The following is a 12,921-nucleotide window of genomic DNA, read 5'->3' as shown; positions in this document are numbered from 1 at the left end:
GACCATAGGCTTAAGCCGACACTGCCTAATGGTAAACTGGCCGTGGTTATACTGTTTAATTATTATGTAATTGTAGATACTGTTAAAATTTTGAGGCAAATTAACATACAATAAGGAAACTCATTAGTCCACAAGCGACTGCTGATACGTTGGCAACTACTGAAAATTATTTGTTAGTAATTGCTAAGACTCAATTGCGTCAGCGATACGAATATGCAAGAACGTAAACCGGAAATAATGTAATATTGCGATGGCTTTGTTCTTGCCTCTAAAATGCTTACTATCTGTTGTTACCGAGGTAAAATTCAAAATGACATGATTTTCATTTTTGCATAGTTATTTTCCATTCTAATCATCATTAAGAATATTTCATCCGTAATGACACACGAAATTGATGTAAATCAATTTTGTGTAACTTTTCAAAATATCTGTTTTTATAGCTAGCCAACCGTAGCCGGTCCTTCAAACACATTCGCAATTTTGTTATTACTGCAACACGATTCATTTCGACTCTTTAAATAGACATGATAAAAATGGATGAAACGTTGACTCTAATTGAAATGCTAACTATAATTTATACGGCTTTTACATCAAAAATATTTTAAGTGAAAATAATTCCATGGTTTCCTGACATGCGCACGAGTATGTAATTCTCATCTTGACCACGTAATATTCTATTTGAGATAAGATAAAATTGGCTGTTTCAGGTCTGTAACGCAGGGTACTACGTCAGTCATTATTAATTTCCCATCATACAAAATGTAATATAAAATTGCCTCTCTGTAACAAAATACTATCTACGTCTGGGTTAATATGTGAATTTCAAACACGATGTTTAGATATTTGGAAAACAAGAAAACACCACGAAAATTAAGAAAACCACACACAGTTTTATGTCGATAATTGTTGATTGACTCGCCAGGTGCAACACGATTACTTGAAATAATAAAATAAAATGATGCAATGAATCCGAAATTGTTGAGCTTTTGTGTTACAAATGCGTCACATGTCAACACATCACGTTTATGGGATGAAAGAATTTGTTGCATTAAGAACCGGCAGTAATGCTTCATTTAGCGTATAAATCAGCTGATCCCCATGGCAACACAGTTTCTGCGACTCGCACAATAACGACGTGGCGTCTTCTGCAGGTGGATTTGTATTACTGACTTGTTGATTATTCGTTTTGATTCAGTTTGTGGCTACATATAAAACAAAATCTTTGGTTTTAAGTCCCTTCTGTCCATATGTGTTTCAATGATGGTATCAAATACTCTGAATACCCACCTTGTCCACCGTTTGTTATCATTATACAAAAATTTAAACTATTATTATCTGTTGATATTTCCACCATACGCAACATTTTTCTGGAACAAAACGTGAAGCAATGGATGGTTTTTTATTCAAATGCTCTATGCGTTTTTTAATTTTTATCAGATTTTTCTACTAAAAAGATATTATTCCGTTTTTTTAATTTCATTTTGCCTATTTTATTTCAAATTTTGCTTTTTTTTTGAAGAATTAGGGAATTATTTTTCGATGGCGCACAAAGTGGCTCGTATAGCAGGACCGTTACATCCTTCAAGTCCAAGTATTTCATTTTTTCTCCAAAGATAAATATTGAATGTTGAAGAAAATTAAGTTTATAACGATATAACTGAGTCTACAAAAAAACAGAGACAATCTGAACACAACTGTGAAATCCACTTAATAAAATTCAGCATGTGCTAAACGCTATGTGACAGCTTATCGATGGCAATAGTTTGTAGAGCGTCAATTATGAGTTCATAGAATCAATTATATAGTTTGAACTGAATTGACATCATGTAATTGGTGAGCCATCAAATATTGAAGTCCTATTACTCTTTTATAATATAAAACCTATATTGAGTTCCGTATACAGAGAATGTGTGAAAAGATAAACATTGTTTTTTCTCCGTCAAACAGGCGGCAGCCAATTAATATGGGCACACGTAATTTCAAAATATGTACACGTTTAAAATCCTGAAATGTAGCAATAAGTCAACTATTGTAGAGAATAATTTATGATAGTAACGTGAGCAATTCCTCGAATATATGCTCTTCTTCGACGTTATAGAGTAATTTAAATAATAACACCAGTACTACAAACACTATGTCACGAATACGAAGCCTTTAATTATAGGTATACGTTTGTTTATTTATATATTTAAAAAAGAAATATAATATTTTAACACTAGACTGATCACAAACCAAAACGAATTATTAGTAAAAGCCCTTTCTTAGACAACTTTTGGTTTTTACAAGTCACCAATGCCATTTATTTAATTTTTCCGTACTGACTAACAATTAAATACTGTGTCAACATTTCAAATATTGGTATTTTAACAGTGTAGAAAAAAAGTTTATATTGATGATCTATGTTTTACGTCGAAATTCTTTATCATTTTTAATGTTTGTATAGTAAATGGAATTTAGTTGCTTTTGGTGTAGAAGAATTTTAGCAAAAATTACTAACACTAGAAATTGTCATTTAAACATTTTACGCATGTTGCGTTTCAATTGTACCGATTTAATGGTGTTGAGGAATCGTGCGTTTGACGGACGACGTTTATCTCTAATCAAAAGAAATTTATAAAGAGGAGACTAGGAGAAATATATTTTAATAATATTAACTGAAAATACATGTTCAAATACTGTGTTCAAGTACCAAGACGTTCGTTTTCAACCAACAATTTTTGACTAATGTGCGATGATACTAAAAATCACAGATCCTTCATTAACAACATCATTATTTGATATATTGTTCTGAAACATAAAACCAACTCTTATGATTTAATGGACGTTCACGAGAATTTGATGAAAATAGGGAAAAATGAGAATTTATCGTCACAGTTTCATAGTGCAACTTTCTTTCAAGTATCAAGGGCCATCTGAACAGATGTTAAAATATCCAGTCGTTTTTAACACGAATTTTTAGTGTTGATTCAGTAACTTCCACTTCTTTTCCTATTTCTGTTTTACGTTATTCATCACGTTATTCAGATTAGTAACTGGATGTAACCACAAGCAATTTTAAGTTTTCTATACTTGTTCAAAGCGAAGGTCTTTTTTTAGGTGGTTAGGTGAACTAAACGAGCCAAATAATCGTGTTAGCGATCGAGGCTATTTCGTTGGTAAATTTTGTGGCGCTTCTTCCCGTCTTTCAATGGCGTGTACCAGTCCAGTGTAAAGGTTTTTGGTTGATAACACCCAGTAAAATATTCTTTTTCGTACGAGAATAAATATATCTTGTAGAGTATTATTGTGCTTTGCCAACATCTTTCAAAAAAAAAAATTCGTTGTAAGGTAATTTTGGGTATCCAGCTGGTCTTTCGGAAGCTTGTTGAACTTAAAAACATTATTTCCGCCTTTGAAACCATATTATTGTTGACGCATAATGTACTTCCAGGCGTACAATTATTTCGCCAACACATATGAACAAATATTAATAACTTTCGGCCCTGTGGTCTTACTAACAAATTAGTTTTAAATCAAACGAATAGTCATATTTGTTCCATTGTATTTCGGTTATAAGTTGTTCTTGAGTGTTTTCAAGGGTCGCATGATTTTTTAAGTGTAATTTTGATTTTACGATCAGAGAATTTAACGGAATAAGCTCTTAAGCTATTGAAACCTCAGCTTCCTCAAAACGGATTTTCATTCAAGATTATAATGTTCTTTCTGGACCTAAATGCAACAAAATTTTGGTATTAAGTTCTCCGACTTGGATGATGTGGCACACATCAATTACTTTAAGGGTGTACGACTAGTTATGAAATATAGGGCAATAATATAGTTTTTTTTTGTAAAATGAGGAAAAATCGAAAAAATAAATAAAAACAAATATTCAATACATTTTTTATAGTATTCTTGTGTCTATTACATTGAAATACAAGGTTGACACCGTGAAATTGGAGATGCATTGGGACTCTCATGATCCGCGCAAAGCGATAAAAACATCTCGAATATTCAAAATGGAGACCTTCGAAATTTTCGATCAAATGTGTCTAGTGCGTTTGTTGGGTTTTATTGACATTGTCTAATTTTCATATCATTAAAAATTTATCTCATTTTTATCGCGCGATAATATAAATTGTTATAGTATGTTGTAATCGTTTCAACTGCGAAACGATAATTGTTCTTTTAATCATGGTGTAAGTAATTATATCTTACACGCAACATACTCCCTTCGAAATATAGTATCAATAATGTAAGTGTGACTCTATTTGATATGTTGAATTATTCATGACAGATTGCAAAATGTATTGCAAGTCATGATCCCTCGTAAAACATTGAGTTTGTAAACTATAAGAGTGACACATTTTCACTTCTATGAAAGTAAATTAAAAAAATTGTTTTTGAAAAGAGTTGTTTATCAAGCGTTTCTTTATTTTCTTCGAGTATATCCGTAATTTATGGCTTTTTATTTCAAAAATGCTTTTCTGTCTCATTATTTCTATTTTCTGACGATGTTTATCTCCGCTATCGATTGTTCATAATGAAAGGTACGAATCCAGCGCAGAAATGGTGTTAGTTTCACGCCCATACTGACCGGAAGTAGTGTATCCCTCTGAATGCAAAACGAAGGCAGTGATAACAAAAAATCGAAACTTGCGAGCTTCGTTTTCCCTTTGCACATGATAAGCATGTGCTATTTCATCTACAATGTAGATGGCGTGAGCTCTGTTTGAACAAAGGGAAACACCTCTTAAAAAGTACTGCCGCCATTTTTGTTTTCACTACGAAACCAGACAATGACGGAATCATGGCAACAGCGAGTGTTCTTTCCGTGAGCTGAGAAATTATGTTTTTAACGTAGATTATCAACAGCTTTCATACATTAATTGAGCCGTATTCATTATTCGTACACTTGATATGACCAAAATAATTAGTCTACTTCTTTCTTGACAAATGTTTGTGAATAAATCTGTTAATAAAATTTATCGTGTGATTTTCGAAACGCAAATAATTCATATTCTTGTGCGTCTTTATAAATTTGAAATGTTGGTTAATATTAAAGATACATAACATATATTCTGTAATAATATTTAAAAGTATTTTGTGTATTTTTACACATAATAAAGTAAATTTGCGATAAGCTTCTCTGAGTTTTGCCACGTGCAAGTTGCCAACTCGTTGAGATTTCATCTCTTTAAAGGAATTATTATTGTATTAATCCATTGTTATTGTTAGTTTTTCACCTGAATTAGCAATTCAGCAATCTTGGGGATAAAATAAACATATCATATTAACATATAACCTGATTGTGTTAAAATATAATATAATCCGATTATAAAGTAGATTTCACGCTCAATTTGATTATTACAGTGTTTTTCGCGATATAGAGATTCAAAAAGTTTTGATACTTTAGACGTGCTGTGAACAATTGATATTGACATCAACAAGAATAGACTTGGAGCAAGAATATGGATTTCGTGTATTTGGAATTGATAATAGAGTACTATTCCTACATTCTAACACCAAAAATATACGGCCAAATATTTTTGCTCTTTTTCTCTCATATAGTCTGCCGATCCACCCTGCTACAGAAGACAATTATATGTAATATTAAACATACGTTTGACGCTAAATGTAAAAAAGCAAATGTTGAATATAAGGTATATATTGAATTCTATTCAAGCCACCAGATTTTATAAATTGTCAATATATTTATTAATATTCAACTCGAAATATATTTCAAAAGCGCTTGGCTTCTTGAACCCCCTGATAACTGACAACTATCGTCTCGAACAATGTTCTCAAGTAGCAATAAACCGCACGGAGTGGCAATACAAACTTTTAATATATTGCCCCTTTATCCCTAATGACCAATGGATTCATAAATGTTGCAGATATGATAATGATATCACAGATGTAAATACAAGAATCAAGTATGTAGAATCGCCTCATTGACTGGTGAAGAATACTCAGCCAACTCAATTCATATCGGATATGGTGAAAGCATTCCTTTCAAGTAGCGAATTAAGTGAGAAACCCTAGATGGGAGAAAATATTAATATTTGTTCATACGAATAGAAATAATAACAAAACAACGATATCTCTTGGAGGGAAGTATGCAAAAACAATATCAAAGAACGACACGTTATGTTTAAGTGAGCCGATGAATTTTGCGGTGTGAAAAATGGGTGGAAGTTACAAGTTTAGATGACAACTTTCATAACTATACCTATATCATGATAGTATAATTTGCAAATTCATCTTATGAGATTTAAATAGTCGTAGTTAGTCTTTTGTTCATGTTTCACTTGTCAGAATAGAATACAATTTATCACACGTTTACATGTAATACGTCAGATTCCCAGATGTAATGAGAGCGAAATATTTATCCAAACCAATCAATGAATGCTACGTACTTTTGAAACCCCCCTTTTGTCTAAAAGCTATAACTTTTTCACATTTACATGCTAATATGTGCGTTAACAGAAGTACCCTGATGTATACTTTTATAAAATTCAAATTGGCATGCACGTCGTTGACCATACGATTGCGTGTGGAAATGTGAAAAAAATTCGTCTTAAATTCAACTAAAAAGCTAAATTAGAATAACCATAGCTGAAAGATTATCGAAATAAGTTTCAGAAATATGTGAATAGGAAACGAATGTTGAAGACATGACAAGAAACGGATTATCTCTTCAGTCAGTGATCTCATAAAAATTACAACATTCTTTATCTCTATTTTGTTTTGCTAGTTAATGGAATTTTATGCCATTACGTTAAAAGATTTTACGGTTGTTGCTTTTCAATTGCATCAAAATTTTATTATTGTTTCTTCGTGGAATTATAAAAAGAAAATAGTATTACTGACATGATATAAAATCATAGAAACATTAGGGATTTAATGTTGTTTGTATAAAATGTTAGATGATTTCATGCTCTGTGCTTCTCTTCAACAAAACTTATATTTACTTATAATATTAAATGTATATGGTGAGTATTTTAGGTTTATCATTGTAAAGTCATTATATCATACATCCAACTGTATTTTCAATTCATTAACATAATCGTTTCAAACTTAATTTTGGCAACATAATTATTTGTAAACTTGTTGTAGCGATTTTTTCTCACTTCGTGTTGTCGGAGTGATGACATTACTGGACTAGTTAAATTAAATTTTACACTTGAAACTATGTGTTCGCGTATTTTCGGCACTTCTTGTTTTGTTTTTTCTACTGGTTGAATAGCAAATATCTATATATCAGCGGGTTGAATCAGTATTAGATAAATCCATATCTGAGAAAGTAATTATTAGATTCGAAATTCATGAAATGTCACTTATGCTACGCTTTTTGAACTTATGTTAAAGTGTTTTTAAATTTCAGATATTGGAGAGAATTCCATTTTTTTTTCATTATAGCTGAGGATTAAGAGAAAAAGAGAGAAAGAAAACGAGATTCGAGAGAAAAAAGGATAAGAGAGAAAATTAGCTTTATCGTTCCATTAGATGAGTATATAAATATAAAAAGTCGGTCTTTCCGATACCCAAACCCAATTGAGTATTTTAGATTGAGGAAATTTAAATTAGTTTGTTTGATTCAGTATAGTTTTGAAAATTTAATTATATAATAAAATGCAATCTACGTTCCAACGACACGGATTTACTAATAACCCTTCTTTGATGCTACGAAATGATAAGTTTCCAAGAACTCCAAAATGTGCTCGTTGTCGCAACCATGGTGTTGTAAGCGCATTGAAGGGCCATAAAAGATACTGCAGATGGAAGGATTGTCTTTGTGCCAAATGTACCTTGATTGCTGAAAGACAAAGAGTCATGGCGGCGCAGGTAAAAATAAATAGTTTTGTGATACAAAATCTATATATATTTTGACATACCCAAATGTTTTTAAGTTTTAGAAAATCTAGACAAATATTTGAAATTAATAATTAAGATGAGCTTGATATATTTAAAATATTTCTTACCCTAGGTTGTTAATCATACTTAATCATTTCAGCAACAGATTGTTTGCTATTAAATGATAAATAATAAACTACTATAAATCTCGCTAGAAATTTGACCGCCTCGAGTGAAAACTGTTGTTTCGCTCATAAAGCAGATCACTTTCTTCGATAAGCGTTGTTTATTTGTCCGAAGTAACAAATGTAAAACGGTGTTCTCTGACTCTATTCATTTCTATTTATAGGTCGCACTTCGACGACAACAAGCCCAAGAAGAAAACGAAGCACGAGAGCTACAATTGCTTTACGGCGTCACTGGATTAAATTCTAGCAGTATGACAAGAGACCATGAAAGAGAGATCCCAAAAAGGCCTCGACTTGATTCTTACCCTTCGGGGTCAGAAGACACGGAACCAGGGACAATTTCTCCCGAAAATCATAAAAGAATGAAGTTTACTGATGTGGAGTCTAGTAATGTAGAAATATCAAAAAATTTCGGCAATAAGTTAGAAAACGAGGAAACAGAAAAGACATCGAAAATGGCCGTGCTTTTACGACTTTTCCCAAACATTGATGCAAATGTTCTTGACTCTAAATTGGAGGAATTGGATGGAGATATAGCAAAAGTTATAGAAAAGGTTGGTAACATTTTGCTGAAGTAACCTATTTATCGAACTAATTAAGAATATATTAGTTTACTATGTTTTATTATATTTTGTATTTAGATTCTCAATGAAAAAGATTCGAGTACAAGTGAAGATTCTGTGGATAATCGTATTGATAAAAACCAAAACAGTATCAATCTGAAAAACGAACAAAAGCCAATAACAGTAGAAATGACTCCTCGAGAAAAAGTCAACAATTATATTTCAAGAAACTTTCAAAACATAGGTAAATTTCAACCTACTGGTACTGGTAATACACTTAGATTGGTTCAATATGGCTAAATATGTCAAGTAACAATTTTCAAGTAACAATATCAAAAGTGGAAAAAACGAGTGAAAGTCAAAAAATATATTTCTCTTTTTTTAGGCAATTTTGAGAACATGCTATCACCACCGGTCGATCCTGCTTTGGAAATATATCCAAGACAATTTCAAATTGAACCATCAAGACAGCCGATACATGGCCATGAATTCTACAAGTCTATGATTCATCGATTGTCACAAAGCGGGATGTTGAATCCATTTATGAATTTCCATCATCAGTCATCAATTCCGCCATATTTTATGCAAAACTTTCCAACTCCAATAAGAAGGGATACCAGCTTTTTAAAAGTCATGCGAAGAGTTCAGAGTGAAAACAATAACCCGTGTAGCGACTCAGCAACTGCGAATGAACATTTGTCGGAATGATTCAAATGTAATTGAGCCATTTCCTATATTCCATATTTTGTAAGGCAATGAAGACTATTTGTTTGAGGGAGAATATCACTCTTTTCTTCTGAAAATGTTCTTTTTTCTTCGTGCTTTCACTAATCTTAATTTTGAAACTGACATCCGCATTAAATTGTGATGAATTTTACGATGTTTATTCATTTTTTATTTCAATTATGCCTCACTCGAATTCAATTCTTAATTGCAACTTTATTTGTTCACTTGATAAAAGTAATATTCGAAAACAATATGAAAGATATACAAGTTTTTTGTTAAATGTTTCTTTTATTCTCTACTTTATTCCATTTACGCAAAGAGGTTTATGGAAGTTTTGTGGCTAAGTAGAAGAAGTTAATTTGGCGTACGGAAGTAAGATGTTTAACTCAATTGTCATATTTCCGTCCGACATAGCCCACTTAATTTATTACACCATGTGTGAAGTGGTGTCTTTGTGAACCTTCGCGTTCACCTGCACCGCCATGATGATAATTGTCGGATTATCGCACCTATATTCTTCTTCTTCTATTTCGCTAGTTCTATAAACTGTCCACTAAAGTACATAGTGCTAATTACATATATATCCAAAGCGGCAACACATGCCAGGCGAAAATTATTCTGATGATCGTTTCTAAGTGTGATATATGTAATTGTTAGTGTGTTTCGGACTCACAAACAGAATAATTTATGAGATAACTTTAATGTTGCGATACATGTGACGATGACAAGAAAAGCATCTCAATTCCCTTGTTTCGGGGACTAAAAGTTGTAGAAGTTCAATTTTTTATTGTTAAAATAGATGATCATAAAGTATAAGAAAGAGAATATAATTTTAACTTTTATACAACACGCTAGTGCGTTATCTGAAAGGCTGAAAAAAACTCAATGCAACATAGAACTTGGATTTTTAAGCATGAACATTTTCTTTTTATGAATTATCATTTTCCATTACTGTTAATTCATTTCTAGTTTATTATTATATTACTGAATTTGTATTTTAATAAAATCATTTTCCAATACGTGTTAAAACTTGTATTTATCGTCTCCATACGAAAAACTTGATTTTGAATGACACGAAGTTTTATTGCCTTTTTCAGAGACAATCTTCGGGAATTTGTTTAAGTCTTAACCCTCACTTTCACAACGGTTGTAATAGACTGAATACAACAAATTCAAGTTGATCTTTTTAAGCTAACAGCTTTTTGCACTCATGTAGGAGTTGGCCATAATTTTATGCTTAAGTTCTTATTTTCTCCAAGTATTTTCCATATATATTTGAATAAGTGAGAGTAACTAAAAAAAGCATATCTTTTTAGCCGAGACGAGTTGCACGTACAATTGCACTAAAGATATTTAACAGTTAAAAAGAAGAACTGCGCCAAAATAGTCTCTTGTCGGTTTTATAGTGTACACAATTGTTATTTTAGAAAATCATGATACACCTGCATATCTTTCAATATTTTCATTTCATCACACTATGAGTACCGGGCTTGTCATCCGAGATTTTAGAACCTCAACGAATGGTATTTTTAAAACAACAATAACTACTGACTTTGAATAACCACATATGCAATAGAAGAACTATATGAGTACATCCCTAGATTTATATCATGTTTGCAAAATAATTTGTGACATTTGAGTATATCGATTTTCTAATAACATTTGAATTATGATATTAAAAACAAATAGAAGAAGAATGCCTTTGTGCCTTAAAGTAATTTTCAGTCAAGAGAGTGCTTTAAAAACAGTACAGTATAATAAACTGAACCGAATACGTTCAATGGAGATTACATTTTCAACGTGACTAGAAATATTAAATATTGTAGTACGATGTATTGTTCAGTACCAACCAACTTTCCTGTTATTTTAAAAATGTTTCTTTCCTATTTAAACAATGACACATTTTGATGAATTTAACACAATAACATATGAAAACAGTATCGAATGAATGTGTGTGGCCGTTAGGTTTATACTGATTACTAAATGGATAAATGTCTTGGGTGGTTGAATAACAATAGCAATATTTAACGCAGTGGCGCCGTTACTCTTACAACGAACCAAGTCAATCTATACTTAAACAAAAACACTGAAGCATATATATTTAGTTGTATTTAGACAGGGCACGTTTATCTGTCGATCGCTAATAATCATTCCATCTAAAATCACAATGTTTTGTTACATGAGTAACAGTTCCATGAACAATAGTTCTTTAGTATAAGCACATTTCCATTGAATAAACAAAGCAGTCGATGTATATATAACAAGAGTAATATGTCGATATGTGACCTAATATTTAACGAAGTGGTTAAAATAATTTCCAAAAACACATCCCTGGACAGATATACAGACAGGAGTTATCCCAAGGGGTATATAGTTATTCAACTGTATTTACTGAAATATAGTTTTGAGTTATCAAACTTGGTCAAATTCTACAAGTTATCGGAGGTCAAATCCAGGGAATCCTCATAGAGTTAATCACAACGAAATCATGCAGTTACATTAAAAAATTAGTGAACCTTTTGAAAGTTATTGTCGTAATGAATGCATTTATCACGGAACAAATATTTTTTTGAACCTATCAACTTTCTTCGTGAATCCTAAATGTAAAGCATCAGAGAGAAAAAATGACACAACATAAGCAACATTCTATCTTATAAAAATTTATTATAAAAGTAAAGGAAGTACCGATAAACTTTAATAAGTTTAAACTGTTGATAAAAATTTATGGCGTGAAAAATTTTAAGTGCATTAAATTTATTGATGTTTTCAAATGATAAACACATGAGCCTTTTAGTGCCATCGTAGTCCTAAACTCTTTTTGTCATACCTTTTACGCAGCTGTGCGGGCAAATTAATAATTACACTATGTGCGTAATAATGGTTGATAGTGACAAAAAGCAAATTTATTTTTATCCAAACACTACATCATATTGCGATATGTTACAATGACAGAAAATCAACACGATTTAATGGTCAAATTATCGATAAAATCATTTGAATCAACAAATATCCATTACCGGTGTGGCGTGAATGAATTATCAAAATAAAATTAGCAATAATTGCAACAGTAAATTTATCGGATTTGATGAAAATTGCCACTCTTGTGACAAGTTGATTTCTATCTTTTACAGGCAGGTGGGAACGAAGAAAACGAATCTGTGAAAAGTTTGATAGCCTATTTGCTATATCTAATTCATAATTGTTGCTATAAATAAGTTCGAGGAAATAAAAACAGGTCTTCGTTCATATCCCGATGAGTACACTTGCAATCCGAAACCACAGTAAATTTGAGATGCTAAGTATTACATTTAAAACAGTCCTATGGTTCAAATTCGATTATAATAAAATTTTTGGGGATAAGAACGTTTGGAATTACGTAATCCGTTTTTATCTAACTGGGTACACGTAGCAACAGAATTCAAGTGATGTATCTGTCTACGGATGATTTCGTAACAAAACTAGGATTTATAAGAATGGCGCCAATATTTTTGTATCAATCTCTTTATATACACTTGTCCTTCTCAGACCACCCAGTTGCTGATCTTCTTCAGAACAACACTATATAGGTATGTACTAAACATTTCCGACAAAATACGATAACACTTGACAAG

At 31.7% G+C, this 12,921-nt stretch overlaps 1 protein-coding gene across 1 annotated transcript; it reads left to right on the top strand.

The window, feature by feature from the left end:
• Nucleotides 1-7,528: 7,528 nt before the first annotated feature.
• Nucleotides 7,529-10,427, top strand: LOC120328405 (uncharacterized). The gene is made up of 4 exons (XM_039394873.2): nt 7,529-7,824; nt 8,183-8,575; nt 8,663-8,828; nt 8,970-10,427. Exons 1-4 carry the CDS (start codon nt 7,612-7,614, stop codon nt 9,290-9,292), a joined length of 1,095 nt encoding a protein of 364 aa, XP_039250807.1. The 5' UTR covers nt 7,529-7,611; the 3' UTR covers nt 9,293-10,427.
• Nucleotides 10,428-12,921: the final 2,494 nt, after the last annotated feature.

This window comes from Styela clava, chromosome 7, assembly GCF_964204865.1.
Source record: "Styela clava chromosome 7, kaStyClav1.hap1.2, whole genome shotgun sequence".
In the NCBI taxonomy this organism is placed as follows: Eukaryota; Metazoa; Chordata; class Ascidiacea; order Stolidobranchia; family Styelidae; genus Styela; species Styela clava.
The sequence above is the reverse complement of the archived record's forward strand: the minus strand, read 5'-3'. Positions and strand labels throughout refer to the sequence as shown.

What these genes read in the sequence shown, in the direction of transcription:
- LOC120328405 (XM_039394873.2), top strand. Translation starts at nt 7,612, where the DNA reads ATGCAATCTACGTTCCAACGACACGGATTTACTAATAACCCTTCTTTG. An exon ending in TAGCAAAAGTTATAGAAAAG is followed by an intron (nt 8,576 to 8,662) that starts GTTGGTAACATT and finishes TTTTGTATTTAG; the next exon opens with ATTCTCAATGAAAAAGATTC. An exon ending in AAGAAACTTTCAAAACATAG is followed by an intron (nt 8,829 to 8,969) that starts GTAAATTTCAAC and finishes CTCTTTTTTTAG; the next exon opens with GCAATTTTGAGAACATGCTA.